Source organism: Camelus ferus, chromosome X (genome assembly GCF_009834535.1).
Source record: "Camelus ferus isolate YT-003-E chromosome X, BCGSAC_Cfer_1.0, whole genome shotgun sequence".
NCBI classification, from domain to species: Eukaryota; Metazoa; Chordata; class Mammalia; order Artiodactyla; family Camelidae; genus Camelus; species Camelus ferus.
In genome coordinates this window covers 71429158-71449127 of record NC_045732.1, presented here as the reverse complement: position 1 = coordinate 71449127, position 19970 = coordinate 71429158, and the positions used below count along the sequence as shown (strand labels likewise).

At 45.1% G+C, this 19970-nt stretch overlaps 2 protein-coding genes across 3 annotated transcripts; one reads left to right on the top strand and one right to left on the bottom strand.

Annotated features, from left to right (window-relative positions):
* Positions 1-4270: 4270 nt before the first annotated feature.
* On the bottom strand, positions 4271-14180 carry SLC25A53 (solute carrier family 25 member 53). Its single transcript, XM_032475171.1, has 2 exons — positions 14015-14180; positions 4271-6819 (listed from the first exon to the last, which is right to left on the bottom strand). Exon 2 carries the CDS (start codon positions 6786-6788, stop codon positions 5868-5870), a length of 921 nt encoding a protein of 306 aa, XP_032331062.1. The 5' UTR covers positions 6789-6819; positions 14015-14180; the 3' UTR covers positions 4271-5867.
* Positions 14181-14264: 84 nt separating this feature from the next.
* ZCCHC18 (zinc finger CCHC-type containing 18) lies at positions 14265-17501 on the top strand. Of its 2 annotated transcripts, none has more exons than XM_032475170.1 (3): positions 14265-14480; positions 14830-14881; positions 15620-17501. In XM_032475170.1, exon 3 carries the CDS (start codon positions 15747-15749, stop codon positions 16947-16949), a length of 1203 nt encoding a protein of 400 aa, XP_032331061.1. In that variant the 5' UTR covers positions 14265-14480; positions 14830-14881; positions 15620-15746; the 3' UTR covers positions 16950-17501. The 2 variants fall into 2 exon arrangements, with proteins under 2 accessions (XP_032331061.1, XP_032331060.1); XM_032475169.1 differs by having other exon boundaries at positions 15070-17501.
* Positions 17502-19970: the final 2469 nt, after the last annotated feature.

Genomic DNA, 19970 nt, shown 5'->3' with positions numbered 1-19970 from the left:
ATAAGATATTTTAGTGGAAATGTCAAGGAAGCAGTTAGATACAGACATTTTGAGCTTTTCTGTGCTCCATCCCACAATTCCTCTCCATTAACATAGTATTTTGTTTAAGGTGAACTGTTCATTTTTTGAAAGCCTGATGAATTGTTGGCATCTTTATCGATAATAGTATATTAATCAATATATAATATATTACATTGACTATGTCAATATGAGGGAGAAACACATATAAATAGACTTCTTAAAACAGATATATATTCTCTCTTAAAACAAAACAGAAGAGCATTACCTATAAGAAACCTATTATGATCCCATTCCTGAGAATTCTCTTTACTGTTAGCAACTTTTAAAAATTCAGCAACTAACAAAAATCCAACAAAAGATATGTTAGACTCTATGTAAAATATTTTGAAACTTTGAGAAACATTAAAATTAGAGTCTCAACCATTATTTTTGCTTACATTAAAGTTCAACAGTTACTTTTGCTAAAATTAAAATCTCAACATTAATTTTTGTAGAAAATAAAATCTCAGCATGTATTTTTGTAGATATTGATAAGAACAGTTAAGAAACTCTTGATGAGAACAGAATGAGGTGGGAAGGCTTTCCCTATCAGATATCAAGGCTCATTACAAAGCTATAGTAATTAAGGCAATATCATATTGGAAAAAGATTAGACAAACAGACCCGTAGAACAGAACGGAGAAGCCACAAATAGTCCTAAGAACACATGAACACTTGATATTTGACAGAATTGGCAGTGTGAATGAGTGGGGCAAAGAGAGCTTTTTCAACAAATGACATGGGGCAACTGGGTATTTGTAAGGAGAAAAATGAAATTGGGCATCTATTCTATCACTCTACACAAAAATTAACTCCAAATATATTAAAGACTTAAGTGTAAAAGGCAAAACTATAGAAAATTTAAATGTTAATATAGGTGAATATTTTCATGATGTTGGGTAGGGAAGGATTTCTTTGAAAAGACACAAAAAAGCACTATGCCTAAAGAAGAAAAGATTGGTAACTTTAGACTATATTATAATTAAGAACTTCTGTTTATTGAAAGAAATCATCAAGAAATGATCAAAAATAAGAGACAAACTGGAGAAAGATATATGCAACATATATAAAGAACAAAGGACTAACGTTAAACTATATAAATAACACCTACAAATTATTTTTTTAAAGGCACACTACCCAACAGAAAAAAAAACTTGCCAAATGTCTTGAATAAATACTTCACAAAATAATAAATCTTAATGTCCAGTAGGCATATGAAAAGATGCTCAACATCATTAGTAATCAGGAAAATCAAATTATGAGAGGCCATTTTACACCCACCAGATTGGCAAAAATTTTGAAGTTTGATAATACCAAATATTGCCAGCAGGTGGAGCAATGGAAACTGTCAGACTCCTAGTAAGAGCGTAAATTGGTAAACAACATTAGGAAAAGTTAGTAATTAGAAAAATTTAGGGGGAGGGTATAGCTCAAGTGGTAGAGCACATGCTTAGCATGCATGAGGTCCTGGGTTCAATCCCTGGTACCTCCTCTAAAAATAAATAAATAGACCTAATTACCAACCCCCCCCAAAAGAAATTTAAAGAAAAAAATTAAGCATCATCTAGTAACGTTGAAGATGCCCATACCCTATAAACGAGCCATTCCACTCTTAGGTAAATATCCTAGAGGTATCTGTATTTATACACTCTACCAAGAATATTCATGGTAGCCCTGTTTTATAACTCATGGTAGCCCTGTTTTGTAACAGTCAAAAATGGGAAAAAATCAGAATGCCCCTCAAAGTTATCATGGATAATTTGTGGTATATTCATACAACAGTGCATACAAAAATAAAAGGGAAATAACCAAACAGCAGTGAGATACCTCTAATACAGCTATTAGAATGCCCAAAATTTGGAACACTAACATCAAATGCTGACAAGGATGTCGAGCAGCAGGAACTCTCATTCATCGCTGGCGGGAATGCAAAATGGTACAGCCACTTTGGAAGGCAGTTTCGCAGTTTCTTACAAAACTAAACCGTATGCTTTCTATATGGTCCAGCAATTGTGTTCCTTGGTATTTACCCAAAGGAGTTAAAAACATGTCTGCACAAAAACCTACACACAGAGGTTTATAACAGCTTTATTCATAACTACCAAAACTTGGAAGCAACCCAGATGTCCTTCAGTAGGTGAAGGTATAAATAAACTGTGATAAATCCTGATGATGGAATATTATTCAGCACTAAAAAGAAATGAGCTTTCAAGCCACAGAAAGACATGGAACAACCTTATATGCACCTTACTAAGTGAAAAAAGCTGATCTGGAAAGGCTACATACTGTATGACATTCTGGAAAAGGCAAAACTATGAAGATGGTAAAATATAAATGGTTGCCAGAGGTGGGGCAGGGGGATGACTAGGCAGAGCACAGAGGATTTGAAGGGCAGTGAAATTACTCTGTATGATACTATAATGGTGGAAACATGTCCTTATACATTTGTCCAAACCCACAGAATATACAACACTAAGAGTGAACCCTAAGGTAAACTACAGACTTTGGGTGACAATGATGTAGCAATATAATTTCAGCAATCGTAGCAAATGTACCACTCTGGTGGGGGATGTTGATAATGGGAGAGGCTATGTACGTGTGGGAACAGGGGATATATGGGAACTCTCCATAACTTCCTCTCAAATTTGCTGTGAACCTGAAACTTCTCCAGAAAACACTTTTTTGAAGTAAATTTATCACAATTTAGAAAAACAAAATAACTACAACTACCTGCAAAAACATGGATGAATCTCACAAATAATGTGAAGGGAAAGAAGACAGTCACAATTGCAAATACATAAAGTGTATAAAGTTCAAATATCTGTAAAACAAAACTGTGTTGTTTAGGGATGCCTGTATGGAAGATAAACCTATAACGAATGGTAAAGAAATGATATCATAATAGTCAGGATTGGGGTTACCTCTGGGATGGGTGGATGGGTGGAGGAATGTCATCAGTGGGGGCCCTGGGGTGCAGGAGGAGTAGGGTGTGAGGGGCATCAAGGTGTCCCATTTCTGGTCTTGGGTGGTCATTATATGGGCGATAGCTTTATAAATATTCTTTTAACTGGCAGTTCTCTTCTGAATACTTCTCTGTTCCTAGAGTAATAGAAGGTAAGGTCTCCAACTGCGATTGAGGATGGGGGTGGAGTGTTGAAGATTTGAGGAAAAGGAAGATAGTATGAAAGAAACAGAGAGAACACTGGAGAGTGAACAGAATAGAGAAATACAGTATTTTTTACATTATTCTTTTAGGAAAATTTCACCTTTTAAATCAAGCTTTTTGTCTCCTGTATAACATTATTTTATTAACTTCAATATACTATACTATATGCAGTTATTGGAAACATGTAGTTACATTATAATGCTATCTAATGTTTAAAAATAAATGTTGAAAGCAAAATTAAGTCTTAATAAACCATATAATTACAGTAATAGTCATAATACATTACTTATTTATTATTTCACCTTGAGCTTTAGAAAGCTGATGTAGTTTATATTTAGACAAAATTACACGGGGCTTATACAGGGATTTTTATTCTTTTTCTTCAACTTTTATAACAACTAATTTTAGTGTTAAATTTTACATTTTATAAATTTTAAACAGACAGAGGTATTTATTACCTCATTTTATTGATTTCAAGTTTATCCCCTTCTTTCCAGCTTAAAAACCAAAGCCATTAGCTGAGTAATGATTTTTTGTAAACATTTCCTTCATTCTGAGAGCTGGCCTTGAAATATAACTAGCTGTTCTTTGATTTTTTTCTTCCCTTATGCGGATTTATTGCTCCCCATCCTTGAATCCCCAAGCAGAGAGTATTGTCTGTCCCAACCTGTCCAGGTCTGCACGTGGGTACTCATCTGCAGCTGTTCTGGACCAGTCATTTTCTCTTGATCTTGCTGGCAAAGGCTTTCTGATCGCAAATCACCTGGAGCTATGTCTTCAATTGCTGTGCTATTCAGTGAGGAATTCTCACTGCTAAGATATATAAATGACAATTTTGGTTTGGTAAAGAGGTACAAGTGGAGGTCATTGCATGATATAATCCATAAAAGCAAAACTGCAACATATGCCACCTTGGAAATCCTCAAAATTCCAGAGTTGAAACAAATCAGAGAGTTGGGCAATGTGTCTCTGTGAAATTTCAGTTCCAGTTCCAGTGTTGCTAACAGTAAACATCAATAACACAAACTCATCAGATGTGTCAGTTGAAAATCATTGTTTAATTATTGTTGTTATTATCATCAGCATCATTATCATTAGCACACAAAAGTAAACTCACTGATAAAACAAAAAGGACACCCCAAAGGCAGGTGTTTTGATGACAGTGAATCAATAACATTATCTTCATGTACAAGGGACAGCACCCTGAGGATAAAGACCATATCACAGCTTGATAATCAATTCAGTAATTCAGCCAACATTATTGAGCACCTAGGCACCATGGGAGATTTAAAACTGCGTAGAAGAATCCCTGCTTTCAAGGAGTTTTACAGTCTAGTAGGAGGTATTGAAGAACATCAAGAACACAGGATCACATGAGATCAGTGACATAATGGAATCAGTGCTATGTATGAGGGGCTAATGGCGATGGGCATCACAAGACACTAACATCACATTCAGTTGGGGGCCATCAGGAGACGCTCCTTAGAGAAGGTGGCATCTGAGCTGGACTTTGAGGAACTGGAAGGATTTTGCAGACTGGCATGTGGAGAATGGGTACTGCAGGTGGAGAAAATAGTGTGGGTCAAAAAAGCATGGCCATGAAAAAGTTAGTGGCATGCTTGGGGAGAGAACAAATAGTCCAGTTTGGCTGCTGTATGGGATCCATGTAAGTGGGAGTGGTATGGTAAAATGCTACAAGTTTGATGGGGACCATATTTTAAATGGCTCTGAATGACAGGCTAAGATTTCAGATCTTACATTTATGTCCTAGTAACCATATTTATCCCCAACAAGAAAATATGAAATTATTTATGAAGAGATACACTCATTCAAGTTTCGTATTTCTGAGGGAAACTCAAATGTTTCTAGGCAATATTATTATTGCCTTGCTATCAAAAACATCCCAGCATTTAACACCAAGCAATCTACAGAATGTTCTATGCTGCATGCAACTAAACCTCTTCTTTCAAAGTCTATTCTTTCTATCCATCCAGGGACCACACTTCTTCCCACTCCCACCTCCAGCCCCACAAGTTCTTGTGGCACCTGATCAGTTGAGGCAAGTCTAATTTAGGATTTCCAGCCACAACTGCTATCCTGAAACTTCTCAACCCACAGCCTTGAGAAGTGGGAGTGGTGGTGGTAGGAGCAGGGAACAATGTCGTGAAAATGCAGCCATCTGAGAAAGTCTATGAAATCCCCGTCCTACGAGTCAAGCTTAGTTCTCTGAAATTGGAATTCCTGGTCCTCCGTCCAGTTTGGTCCGGCGGCCAACTGGAGGGGCCCCAGAACTCACAGTGCCTAATTAAAGGCATCTTTTAGAATTTCCTCTTATTGTCAAGGAATTCCTTAAAGGAATGACATTCCATCTGGGTTCTGAGTTACTTAAAGGTTTCCTGGGTCTGAGGCCATCGCAGCTGTGGATAGACTGGGGTAAATTTCTCTTTCTAACCAAGGAACCCTGTTGGGCTTTGTCTTTGTCCAACAGGTTGGTAGTTGGGAACTTCTCCAGTGCACTGACAGTTCAAAGATGTTAAGGAATAGCTGTATTAGGTGACCAAGTCAAAGAAGTAAGCTATTTAAACCAACCCAAGAAGGCTTAGAATAACAAAATTGCCAAGGCCACACTTCCTACAGCTAGTCAGTCTTGCAGCTCTTTCCTGGAATGAAACCTCCTCAGCAGGAAGTCATGGATAGCAGTGGTGAGGCCCCATGTCACGCTGGACCTTAGGATGACCAGGGAACCCCCACGGTAGATCAGGAACAGCTTTCGGCCCCGAGTGTCCCACACGTCCTGGACAGAGGCCCACAGACTTGGCATGCTCTGCCAGCCAATATGGGACTGCATATTGGCAACTAGCACGATTAGAGGATACAGAACCAGGCAGGTGATTGTTCCATTGATACTCCCAGACACCAAGGCAGGCACCCAATGGGGCAGGCCTTGCTTTGCCAAGCCCTCCTGGATGGGGTCCTTAAAGGAGAAATACAGAGCACTCCCCAGGCTGTTCCTGAGAAGGACAGGCCAGAAACCTCGATAGTAACCCAGCGACAGCCGCCCCCAGAGCCCGTAAGAGTGGAATTCCTTGAGAATGCTGAAGGTGCTGGGAAAGCGAGCTTGCTTGCGACCATCCTGAAGCACATTTTGCACCCTCTCAAAGGGGCTGAGGGCCACAGCCTCCACCACCCCAGACATGAGCCCTGCAGCCCAGCGGTGTCCCAGGGAGTGTGGCCCAACAGGGGAGAGAGAGCAGAGCAGGCTATCGTAAGTCCCAAACAGCAGAGTCCCTTGCAACGTCTTGGAGAGAAGAGGCGGGTAGATTCCCCGGTAGAAGTATTGAGGGCCTTCATGCCAAAGCTGTCGCACAGCCTCCGACACCGCCACGGCATGGATCTGTTGCCGGAACACAACCTTATAGATAGGAAAGGTCAGAAAAGTAGACATAAAGTTGGAAACGGCCCCGAGGGCATAGGCCTGGGAGGGCCAGCTTTTCTTTCCTGGAGCCTCTGCTCGTGTCCAGTGCTGAAGTTCCTTCCCGGGAGAGTGGTTCTGTTCCCCCATGCTGAAGACACCTGGGTGCAGGGGGAAGAAACTGGCAAGAGTGGAAAAAAGAGGTTAGACTGACCAATCAAATCTGTTGGTGAGCATTTTCATTGCTCAGTTTAGAAACAGAGTCCCAGGAAACTCAGTTCTAAGGAAACAAGCAACTCTTTGGGCCAGTTTCTGAGAAACAGGCACGCTCTTAAGAAAGAATTCATCAAACTTAAATTAACAAAGGCAGTGAGCTCACCGACACAGAAAACAAACTTATGGTTACCAAAGGGGAAAGGGATAAATTAGGAATTTGAGATTACGAGATAGACACTACTATATATAAAACAGATAAACAGCAGGGACCTCTTGTACAGCACAGGGAACTATATGTCCAATATCTTGTAATAACCTATAGTGGAAAAGAATCTGAAAAAGAATATACATGCACACACGAACACACATATATATGTATATATAGCTGAGTCATTTTGCTGTGTACCTGAAACACTGTAAATCAACTATACTTCAATTTAAAAAGTAAAAACAAGGAGGGAGGGTATAGCTCAGTGGTAGAGCACGTGCTTAGCATGCACGAGGTCCTGGGTTCAATCCCCAGTACCTCCATAAAAATAAATAAATAAACCAATAAACCAAATTACCCCCCACCAAGGAAAAAAAAACAGAAAAATAAAAAATAAAAACAAAGGCAGTTAGTTTTTCTGCACAGAGCCACCTCTTCAGTGTTTTTCTGACCCCCCAAATATTCTAATATTCAAAGAAGGTTGAGGATTGAAAAAAATCAAATTTGGGAAGGAGGGCTCCAAAACCTTACTGTATTCAGTCTTCACTACATGAAATTTTGCATTTGATAAACTGCTGAAATAATAAGCTGCTATTCCCTTTCTGAAATGTGGCACTCTCCTGTAGACACAGTACAGCATTCAACAGTTATAGTCCAGTACTTTTCTCTAAAAGTTGGTAGTAAATTTAGGGAGTGGGGAATCTCTTTGCCTCTCTTTTTGTAGATTCCTGACGATGTTGTAGCTGTTTCATGGCAACACCCCGCCCCCCTCTCCTAATTGAGGAACAGAAAGAGTAGCTGTTCCTGGAAGTTTAGCACCAAAAGGCTCTGTACCTGGCAGTTTCCAAGCTTAACCTTGTAGACCTGTAGCTATATAACAGAGCTGGGGTTCTCAATCTACATACTATTGAAATTCTGGGCCAGATAATTCTTTGCCAGAGGTTCCTGCCCTGTGCATCATACAATGTTTAGCAGAACCCTAGCCTCTACTCGCTCAAAACCAGCAGCACAAACTGTGACCTACCCAGCTATGACAAACAAAAATAGCTATAGACATTGCCATATGTCTCCTGGGAGGAGGGTATAATCGTCCCTGGTTCACAACCACTATACTAGAGGGAAGAGACAGTGCAAGGACTCCAAACTCTCCCACCCCAGAATGGTCTGGGAGCAGACAGAGTAGTATGAGAGATGATTGGGGAGCCAGGGAACAGGAAGGAAATTTGGGGTCAAGAAGAAATGAATGCTCATTGCAGATCTGAGAACCTGAGGGAGTTTGTCAGGAAGGGAATAGGGGTGAGAGGACAGGGTGTGCTGCATGGGAGATGGTGTGTGGAGGAGAGAAAGCACAGAGCTTTCTCTGTGTGTGGGTGGCAGGGGAGGGCACGACGACCGGGCAGGGGACTCAGCTAGATTTGCAGGAAGCCTGGTAGGATTCACAGACCCAGAGGTTTCACACAGAACCCTGCGCTGTGTGGTCCCGAGGGGAGAGGGCGGTTGGGGCTCTAATTATGGGAGCAGTTGATGGCCTGTTCAGTAGCGACAACAGGGACACCGGGGTCCCCCGCCCTCCAGGCTGAGGCACTGAGGGAGGGGTAGAAGCCAGGCACTGCAAGAAGCCCACTGCAGCCTTCCCTGGGCTGCCACACCCAGAACCTGCCTTGACTTGCTTCTCCTTCCAGAATCACCCCCATCAGCTCCTCCCTGGCCTCCTGCTCCTGCTCCATCCGTGACTTCACAGTCTGACCTTACAACCCATGCACGCCCTCCAGCCACAGTGTCTGCAGGTGGAGGGGGTGGAGGCTCAGCCTCCTGTGCTCTGCCGTCACTCCTCCTCGACCCCCAGCAGTCCACGGGTGCTTTTAATCTCACCTCCTTAACCCTCAGGGCCAGAAGGCGGCTGGGAGGGCTCCTCTGCCTTGGACCCTTCAGCTGAGAGCTGGCCAGGAGCAAAGGCTCGTGAGGCCCACTCCTGGCATCCCTCTGGGGCACTTTCTGGCCCCTGGCAGCCACCTCTATCTCTCCAGAGTCACAGGGGATCCCTCCCCTCCAGGGAGGAGGTAGCTCCACTCAGGCCCCCAATGCCACAGGGGATCCCAACATTACCCAGCTCTCCTACCAAAGATTTCTTCCCCAAGTTTTACTTGCACCTGCATAAGGATGAGTGGTGAGGGAAACATTTGTCACCTCTTCTAGTTCAGAGTATAGTAACGTTCCACTTCCTCCCCACATTTTCCTGAGTAACCTATAAACGTGTGTTGACTGACTGCATAAGGTAGGCTGACTTAGCAGAAAGAAAACTAGGCTAGAATTTGGCAGATCAGAATTCTAGGTGTCCATTCTATTATCAGTTTCTTGTGTGACCATTAGAAAGACATTGACACCTTGGAGCTTCATGCATCTCAGTTATAAAATGAGCAGACCGGGATGAATGCTCTCTAAGCATCCTCACGCTGTGCATGTGACAGGGGGCTGACCAGGGGGAATTCGGGGCAGTATCTGATAGAGGAATTGTCCATTTCCATCCCTGATTCCTTCTGCCGTTTTTGCCCATGATTTCCCGGGATTAAAAGTGAACAATAATTTAGAAATATTTTACCTTAAATATGGAATTCATCATTTTATAAATCTAATTCTTCCAGTTTTCTGGGGGAGGGGAGTCTACTTTTCTCCCATGTATTTTTCTGTTAAGATGCCAGGCTTTGGGGACAGACAGACCTGAGCCTGGGTCCTGCCTCCACCACTTGCTTGGTTTTGTGACCTTAGGCAAGATGTTTCACTTGGTCTTGGTTTCTTCAGCTACAAAATAGGGACAACAGACCTCCCTCAGAAGGTTGTTGCAAAGATCACAAAATAAAATGAGATAAAGTGGTTGACCATCCACGGCATGGTGGCCTCAATAAACAGTATTTTTTTTTAACAGAGACTTATTTATTTATTTATTTTTAGAGGGGATCCTGGGGACTGAACCCAGAACCTTGTGTATGCTAAGCATGCACTCTACCACTTGAGCTATACCCTCCTCCCCAACCAGTATTTTTTTTTAAAGACACTTCCTGACCTCACCATCTGTCTCCACAGAGCATACGCTCCTGCAGGACTCTCTCAGCGCCAGAGGGAAGTGGTTTGGTGGGACAAATCCTATGTTCACGTGGGAGGCAAGGAAGACCTTTCTCCTGTGAATGCAAAGGTGTTATATACACAATCCTGGACAGACTGGCCTCTTAAAGGTGAATTCCAAAGTAGAGACCACAGAATGAGCCTGGAGTTGGCCTTGAGCACTTATCGCCTGGACCCTATGATAGGTCTCCTATGTTTACAGCCTAGTAAAGTGAGCCCAGGGGATTCCAGACTCCCCTGATCAGTCTAGTCTAGATGGACAACCTGTGTGACCACATCAGTATCTAGCCCCCCATTTATCCATTCATTCTAGGCATCCCTCAGCCAGTCCTTTGATCAGCTCACAAACACGTATTGATCTACGAAATCACTGTGTGTAAGTCACTGCGGAGCTAGAGATGAACAGACTTGGTACCTGCCCACAAGGGTCCGGGAATCTAGTGGAGGAGACAGGTCAATCATGAGCTAAACTCTACTGGAAGGTAGGATAAAGGGTACTCTAATCCAGGTCAGAGCAGAAAGACAAGAGCAATTCATTCCACCTGGGATAGGGAGTGGCCAAAAATTTTTTTTGAGGAGGGACATCTGACTATCCTTTACCAATGAGCAGGCTTCTGTTAGGTGGAGGTGTCAGGGCAAGAGTTCTGGACTGAGGAAGATGCCTAAGGCACAGATGCCTAAAAGCCTGAGTGGTACCCGGCTCTGGACACAGGCCGTGGGAAGGAGACAGAGCTGTTGGCTGACAGAGACTAGCCGAATCAGAAAGAGGGCCCTGTTTATTTTTCCCAGTGCAGCGCATTATAGCATAAAGATACAGGCTCTGGAATCAGACAGCCCTGGGTTTGGAGTTCACCATGCCACTTCCTAGCTTTATGATCTTGGCCAAGTCTCCTCAACATTCTGAGCCTCAGTATCCTTACCTGCAAAATGATTGTCATGAAAGTTGCATGAGATGAAGTACATAAAATGCTTAGTGTGGTACCTGGTATACGAGTTGCTCCGTAAGTTATATTAATTGTCTCATTAAAAAAAAGAGAGATCTCTGGAATATAGATAAGATTACCACCACATTCTTCTAAAAGTTGAAATCAGTCTAATGTACTGGGTCAACTGAAGAGTGCATTTTAAATTGCTTATCTGGAAGACAACAGAGAAGATGGGCCTTGGAGTCTGCCAGCCTTGGGCTGGAGTCCCAGTGCCTCCACTTAGAAGGAGTTTGGCCTTATACAAGTTACGTAACCTCCCTGAAACTCAGTTGTCCTAACTGCAAAATGGGATAACAATGTCTGTATCAGTGGCATTGCTGAGAACCTTAAATGAGGTAATCAACAGCAAGTTCCTGGCACAGAGGAGGCAGGCAGTGAAGGGCAGCTATTATTGTTTCAACTAAAAGCTTTATCTCCCTAATCTTCAGGCTTTTAAGATTTTTTTGTTGAAATTGGAAAATGTGCTCACATTACAGCCACGAATTGGAACACACTCCCATACATGAGGCCAGAGATCACAGATGCTCTGTATCTAACTGAAGTCAGCTTAGCATACCCTCCTCCCAGCCTTGCAAAAGAGATCCTGACTTTGTTCTAAGGGCCCAATCCAGGCTCATGTACCCAATCTGTTTCTTTTCACATTTTTTTGTCAGAGCTCTAAGATCTATTCTTTGTCCTGGGTGATCCCAACCCCACCAGGTCCAACTGCAGATCACCTACTTTGGCAATGCAGCCCATTTAAACACAGAACGAGAGTCTGCAAGAGACCCAGGGTCAGATGTCACGATGCTGGGGAGCAGGAGCAAGAGTCTGAAGGAAACCCAAGCGCTACTGCCAGCATCACCCCTGACTGTGTGAGGTGAGCCTTCTTCTCTATTTCCTCCACCCTCCAATCCCCCCGTGGTTCCATCCACAAAAAAGCCCTCAGGCCTCAGATGGAAGGTGCTTCATCTCCAAATTTGAATTGTTTACTCCAGGGAACTCTAGGTATTGAGGTAAGTCAAGAAGAAGGCAGAAAGGAGCAGGTGAAGTACCTTGGCAGGTTGAAGACCTCCCAACAGCTGTCAAAGGGCACAGTGTTCATTTGCTGCCAAGCATCAGGAGTGAAGAACCAGCCCTGCAGGGGGCCTCCCAACCACAATCTATGTAAGGGAAGTAAGATCTGCTCTTCAAGAACCAGAAATCATGGAAAATGGTGCAGATTTCTCTTTCACTGGCTTCACGGTCCATTCACTCTGGACAGCCCTACATGCCGTTTCCATGGAGTTGCTCCTTCTCTGAGGCCAGTGATGCCAAATTCAGCATTTAAGAGGTCCCCTCAAGAGCTCACAGAAGGGCAACCTAGCAACGTGTCCTCAAGCCAGGAAATGAAAGAGCTATCTATATCAGCGGCTGAGGGCTGTCGTTCGGGGGTTAGATCAAATTGTGTTTCGTTTCTCACACTTCTTCCTCAAGCACAAGTTGAAAGAGAAAAACGTTAGGAAGAAAGATTGTAGGGAGGTGGTCCTTAACTATTTCTGGACTCATCTGAAAATTTACAAAGCTATGAACTCCAAAAAATAAAGAGTTCAAATTCTAATCTTTGCAAACAATTTCAGGAAAGACCCTAGGTAGGAACCTCCGCTCTTGGAGTTAAATCTCACGACAGATACCTTGTGGACAGTTACACTGGCCACAGACCAATTGACTACTGCCCTCAGCATGATGTGGTGTTTTCAGAAGTGGTTCACAAACTTCTCTACACCTCAAAATTAACTACAGCACTGGTGAAAACTATCAATCACACTCTCCACGCCCAGTCCTAGTAAATCCAAACCCCCCAGAGGTGGGGTTCAGGAATTTGCATCTCTAACAAGTTCTTGAAAATGATTCTGAGGCAGCCAGCCTTGTACCCATACTTTGGTTAATAGCATAGATTCTGGTGTCAGAGAGACTTGGTCCAAATTTTGGCTTCACCTTGTAATTTTAGGCAACTCATTTTATCTCTCTGAGCCTTGTCTCCTTTGGGGTCATAAGCTGTAAAAATGTTTTTTTAAAAAAAGGCAGACAGCTTGTTGTAAAAAAAAAAAAAAGATAAAAGTATCTCAGTTTCCTCTTCTGTACAATGGGTACCATAAAAGTTGCCTACCTCTTCCCCCTCCCCTCTCCCCACTGTCTCCCCACCTCTCCCTCAGCACTACCAAGACACCAAGAAGCTGTTGAAATGGTTCGGGACCGCCCATGTGAAAAATACCCTCTAGGCAACTCAGGAGGATAAATAGTTGGCCTTTGGAGAACAACTGACTTAGGTGTAAAACCGGATACTGATACTTATTTGCTGTATGATATCGCGCAAGACGCCTAACCTCTGTGTGTCTGTTTACTCATTTGTAAAATGGAGATAATATTCCTTGCTCACTAATTCTATGTAGTTCCAAATGGACCTTCCCATCTCCCCTTTGGCTTTGGCTTTTCTCCACTAACCCTCAGTCTGAGAGGAGAGAATAGTGTTTACAAGGGGCAGCCCTTGAAATCAGACATATCGACTTGGGTGTGAGCTCTTAGCTCTGCACTTCCTAACCAGAGTGACTGAGTGCTTAAGTCCCCTCTCTGTTAAAAGGGCATACTGCTCCCTCCTGCACAAGGCTTCTGAGAATAAATGAGATGTCCGCGCAAGTGCATTTGCACGGAGAAAGCGCTCAGTAAATCTTTTTCCCCCTTCGCCCTATACAAAGGTAAGGAACTCTTATTGTTCACTTGATTTCTGTCCCACCTCGTGTTTAAGGCATCCGGTCTCAAAGCGCGGAGGACAGCAGAGGTGGAAGGGGAGAGGAAGAAAGAAAGCAAGGGGGAAGCAGCAAACTCACGGGTAAAATGCAAATCGGCCCGGTCCGTGAGTCCGAGCTGCACTTGACACCGCACCGGCTCCCGCGCTCGTGTGCCGCAGCCCCCGCAGGCCGGCTCCCCCCTTTTTGCTAGCAATGGCCTCGGGCCGGAGGCTGCGCGGGGAGGCCGCCCCCGCGCCCCGCTGATTGGCCGTGCCGCCCCGCTCATCATGCTCTTTTGTCTCAATGGGCAGAGGCTAAAAGAAGCGGCGGCTGCTGGGAGGGCCAGCGGGTGGGCGGGGGCGGCCGCTGCTGCCGTGGGAACCGGGCTGCCTCGACTCTGCTATCCCTTACTGGGCAATCCTTCGAAGCATCTCGGTCTGGCTGCTCCGGGTCTCTTAGCGGCCTAGGAGGCGTCATCCTTTCTCCCTACAGAGCCTCTGAGGCGGCGAGGCGGCATCCACAGCTGTCCACGCCAGAGCATCCGCTGTCCACCAGCGGAGCACAGGTAAAGAAAGGGGGAGCCATTGCCTGGCGTGGAGAGAGGAGGAGGAAGTCCCACCAGGACTGGGTGGCTCCCCACTTGGGGAATCGAGAACTGACAGGCAGGGAAAGGAGCACTCTTGTTGGCCCTGCTGAGCTGAGGGAGGAGGTGGGGTTCCATGGGATGCTGCCTAAAGGGTAGGATTTGCCTGGATTGAGAGGGGGACGTTTCAGGGATGGTGGTGGCAAGGGGCTTGTGGTGGGGTAGAATCGCAATCTGTCTGCCTTGAACCCCCTTTGCATCTCCTGGTCTCTTCCTGGTGAGGAATATGTGGGTCTACGTGTCCAACTCCCATTCCCTTTCTCCACGGCAGGCCATCAAAGCCGAATTTGAACTTGAATTCTGTACGGCTGATTGCGGAGCTGGTAGGCCAACGATTTCCCGGGCTGAGGGCGGGGGATGTAACGGGGGCGTCGCTTTGGCTTGTATTCACAACGTGGGAGAGGAATTTTCCATCAGGCTACGGCGGAGGAGGGGGTGAGGGAGCGGGATGAGGGATGAGGCTGCTTCTGACCCTTCCCTTCCATGCCCTGCCCTCCGCGATGGCCCTGAGGACCGGGATCTGCAACCCGCGTGGACAGGTCGACTTAGCCCCGGAGCAAGCTCTCTCACCGAAGCACCTGTTGCGGAGGCTGAACGGGAAATAAAGGCGCGCACTTATTTCCAAACTCATACAAGAATCTGAGAAATAACGGCGGAAGCTTTGAGAAGGGGGTGTGGTTGAGACCTGAGACCATGAGTTTAATGGAGATCTTATTTACTACCCCAAATTTGTGAGACTTAGACCGTTGCAGTCTATTTTGAAAGCTCAATATCAGCTCCACACACTGACAATTTCACCTAGAATTCTAACAGTTGCCACCTAAGTAACAGGTGGGAGGGAATGGTTGTAGCTCCGACAAGCTCCCTGCTTGCATGGGACACCCACTAGCTCCTGAAGGTTATAATTGCCAGTTTCCTGTAAGGTATTTTCAATGCCAGTTTCCTGCAGTGGGCAAATGGAAAATGTACTGCCGGGTGTTCGGGAAGATAAAGAAAACGACCGCAGACTGATTCCCTGCAGTCAACTATCTTATTGACTTATTCTTTTCTTTTCTTTGCAGTTCCTATTGAGATACAAGAAAGGCAGAGCTCGGGAACGTTGCTTTGGGGGTTTCGCCTGCAGATTAGACTTTTCTAAAAAGCCTGAGCATTTTGTTATATTCAGATAGACGATCATCATCGTCTGTCATGGCTAGCATCATTGCACGTGTGGGTAATAGCCGGTGGCAGAACACATCCTTGCCACCTTGGGCCCATTCCATGTTGAGGTCCCTGGGGAGGAGTCTTGGTCCTTTAAGGGTCAATATGGCCGAAAGAAACGTGAAGTTTTTCTCCGGAAGGGTGGTGCCAGCCCAAGGGGAAGACACCTTTGAAAACTGGCTGATCCAAGTCAGTGGGATCCTGCCAGATTGGAATATGTCTGAGAAGGAAAAGCTCAAGCGCTTGCTGAAAACTCTGAGGGGCCCCGCGCGAGAGGTCATGCGTTTGCTGCAGGCGGCCAACCCCAACCTAAGTGTGGCAGATTTCTTGCGCGCCATGAAATTGGTGTTTGGGGAGTCTAAAAGCAGTGTCACTGCCCATGGGAAATTTTTTAACACTTTGCAGGCACAAGGGGAGAAAGCCTCTCTTTATGTGATCCGTTTAGAGATGCAGCTCCAGAATGCTATTCAGGCAGGGATCATAGCTCAGAAAGATGCAAACCAGACTTGCTTGCACCAGCTTCTTTTAGGGGCTGAACTGAATGCGGACCTGCGCTTTAGGCTGAAGAATTTTCTCAGGATTTATGCAGATGATCCAGAGCATCTTCCCAATTTCCTGGAGTTAATCAAGATGATAAGGGAGGAAGAGGATTGGGATGACACTTTTATGAAACGGAAGCGGCCCAAAAGATCTGAGCTAATCATGGAGAGGACAGCAAGCCCTGTAGCATTTCAGGACCCCCAGCCAATAGCCATCAGCAGTGCTGATTGCAACGTGATAGAGATAGATGATACCCTCAATGACTCAGATGAGGATGTGATCCTGGTGGACTCTCAGAACCCTCTACTGACATCCATTGGTGACCCTCCCCTTAGAGTCAGGGCCAGACCTCAGGATCACGTACTGGTCATTGATTCCCCAAACAGTTCCCGGGCTCAATCTCCTATCAGCGGTGGTTCTGGGTATAAGAATGATAGTCCTGGGGATATACGGAGAGCCAGAAAGAGAAAATATGCAATCCACTGTTCATATTGTGGTGAAGAGGGCCATTCAAAGGAAACTTGTGATGAGAGCAGCAGGGCCCAGGGGTTTGAGAATCTAATCATTACCCTGCAGGAGCTGACCCATACTGAAGAGGAGAGGTTAAAAAAGGTTCCTGGCAGACACAATGACCTCTCTGAGCCAAAGTAAGGTGCTAGACCAGCCCTAAGTAAACCCATAACTGTATTCAGAGACTGGTGATAGGGAAAACAGGGGTGGTGGGGTGGTGGGGGAGGCTTTGCATGAATTTATCCACAAAGTGGCTTTCTTTGGAGAAGAGGTTATGTATACCAGCAAAGTGGAAAGAATGGCCTGACCTCTGTCCCTGCTCCCTCCTCCATCTGCCTAAGTGTCTATTCTCTTGATGTGTCTGTGTCTATTTCCTTGATGACTTTATTCTTTTTATGGAAGGAGTATAACTCATTGTTAAACCTTCAAAAAGTGAAGGAAAAAACAAAAACTAAAGTACACATTACCTGAAACTGTCCACCCTTGTATAACCAGTCAGTCCTTGGATGAATGTCCTAAATATTTCCCTCTTCTTGTGTACCCAGAAAGATATATGTATAGATAAAAGTGATCAAATATAAGTGCTGTTCTATACTGTGTATATTTTCACCAAATAATATATGTTGTGGATTCCTATGTCAATTAATATATGTAAGCATCAAGTTTAATGTCTCTGTGTGTGATAATACTTTTAGGAGTATAGAAGGAAAATAATAAGAAAACTAAATATAGAAGCTATAAATGGGGGGTCGTACTGTGAAGTGGAGTTTTTATCAACCTCATTTACAGATGAGGAAAATGGAAGCTGAAATAAGTTGACTATCTCCCAGAGTCCCTTATCACAACTGATCTGTCTCCTATGTCACAGAGTCAAATCTGCCCCACTAGTTAACAATGCTTTCTTCCCTAATGCATCTTGAGAACTCTGATGATGAGGACAGGGGTGGGGCAAAAATGGGATATGGGTATTTCAAGGGCTCCATTCTGTTCACTTTAGGAAGCGAAGGCTCTCCCTTGCCTGGGTATATTCCTTAGATTGCTGCTACTGCTCCTTCTGGACAACACCTGAACAAGACTGTCGAACAAGACTGTCCCTTGGGTTGATTCTACCCTCTGCCTCCTTTCCAATTACAGAGAAAGGAGCTATTCATGAGAGTTCAGTATCAGGGGGAGCAGCACAATGCAAACCTCACCCTAGCTACATGCTAGAGGACATCAGAAGCCCAAGGACTCCCAGCTAACTTTCCGTGATCCAAGAAATGGGACTTGCCAACGAAAGATGAGAAGCAATCCAGACGCCAGGGTGTGTGAAAACACAAGGAAATTAGAAAGTCACATACCCCTTTAATTTTTCCCTTAGCAGATGTACTGGGGATTGAACCCAGGACCTTGTGCATGCCAAGCACATGCTCTATCACTGAGCTATACCCCCCACCCCATCCACATACCCTTTTAGAACTGAGGGTATTAATAGGGGAGAGAAAACACAGAAGGACCTTCCTGGACATCTGCTCCTGCTACATCTCATGGCTTCAGATTGGAGGGTGATTAAAAAAAAATGACTGACTTGTGACCTCAGTCTTTGAGGGTCCCATGTTCCTGGTGGGTAAAGAAGTTCCTGTCCTTGTGAGCAGGACAAGGTTGGTAGGGGAATGATTTCATTTATGTCTGTGTGTGGAGTGAAATGAATGAAGACCTGAGGGAGTTTGTCAGGAAGGGAATAGGGGTGAGAGGACAGGGTGTGCTGCATGGGAGATGGTGTGTGGAGGAGAGAAAGCACAGAGCTTTCTCTGTGTGTGGGTGGCGGGGGAGGGCACGACGACCGGGCAGGGGACTCAGCTAGATTTGCAGGAAGCCTGGTAGGATTCACAGACCCAGAGGTTTCACACAGAACCCTGCGCTGTGTGGTCCCGAGGGGAGAGGGCGGTTGGGGCTCTAATTATGGGAGCAGTTGATGGCCTGTTCAGTAGCGACAACAGGGACACCGGGGTCCCCCGCCCTCCAGGCTGAGGCACTGAGGGAGGGGTAGAAGCCAGGCACTGCAAGAAGCCCACTGCAGCCTTCCCTGGGCTGCCACACCCAGAACCTGCCTTGACTTGCTTCTCCTTCCAGAATCACCCCCATCAGCTCCTCCCTGGCCTCCTGCTCCTGCTCCATCCGTGACTTCACAGTCTGACCTTACAACCCATGCACGCCCTCCAGCCACAGTGTCTGCAGGTGGAGGGGGTGGAGGCTCAGCCTCCTGTGCTCTGCCGTCACTCCTCCTCGACCCCCAGCAGTCCACGGGTGCTTTTAATCTCACCTCCTTAACCCTCAGGGCCAGAAGGCGGCTGGGAGGGCTCCTCTGCCTTGGACCCTTCAGCTGAGAGCTGGCCAGGAGCAAAGGCTCGTGAGGCCCACTCCTGGCATCCCTCTGGGGCACTTTCTGGCCCCTGGCAGCCACCTCTATCTCTCCAGAGTCACAGGGGATCCCTCCCCTCCAGGGAGGAGGTAGCTCCACTCAGGCCCCCCATTCCCTGACTCTTGTAGGTTTATAATACTTTAGTCCACTATACCCTTCTCTAAATCTACACTTGGAGGGGATCATTCATTATCTTAGATTATCATTCTTGTTATTAATATCTTAGAATATCATCCCTGGGGGGGAGAGTATAGCTCAATGGTAGAACATGTGCTTAGTGTGCACGAGGTCCCGGGTTCAATCCGCAGTACCTCCATTATATATATATATATAATTACCTCCCCCTCAAAAAACTCCAAAGAATATCATTCCTCTTTCTGCTCTCCTTTTCTCAATTTTTCTCTTAAATACACCACCCTCCTTTTCACTGGAGTTAGCTTGGGGGTTCACAGACCACTGCTTTGAAAACCCATAATTCATCCCTTTTTCTTCCCTCTCCAGCCTCAGCTCTGTTGTATAAACTTGAAATTGTCTAGATTTTTATTTCACCAAAATGACGCGAACCTGATAGTTTATTTTAGTTTGTGTGAGACTGGCTTTTCCCTTATTCAGGAAATACGTATTTTCCCTATTTGGAAGACGTGGGAGACCTGGGAATTCAGATCAGACTGAGGGAAATAGCCGAAAGAATGCTTTTAGATACTTTTGCATCTAATAGCCTTTATTGAAGGTGATGGGTTTTCTTCCTTCCTCTCTGCCTC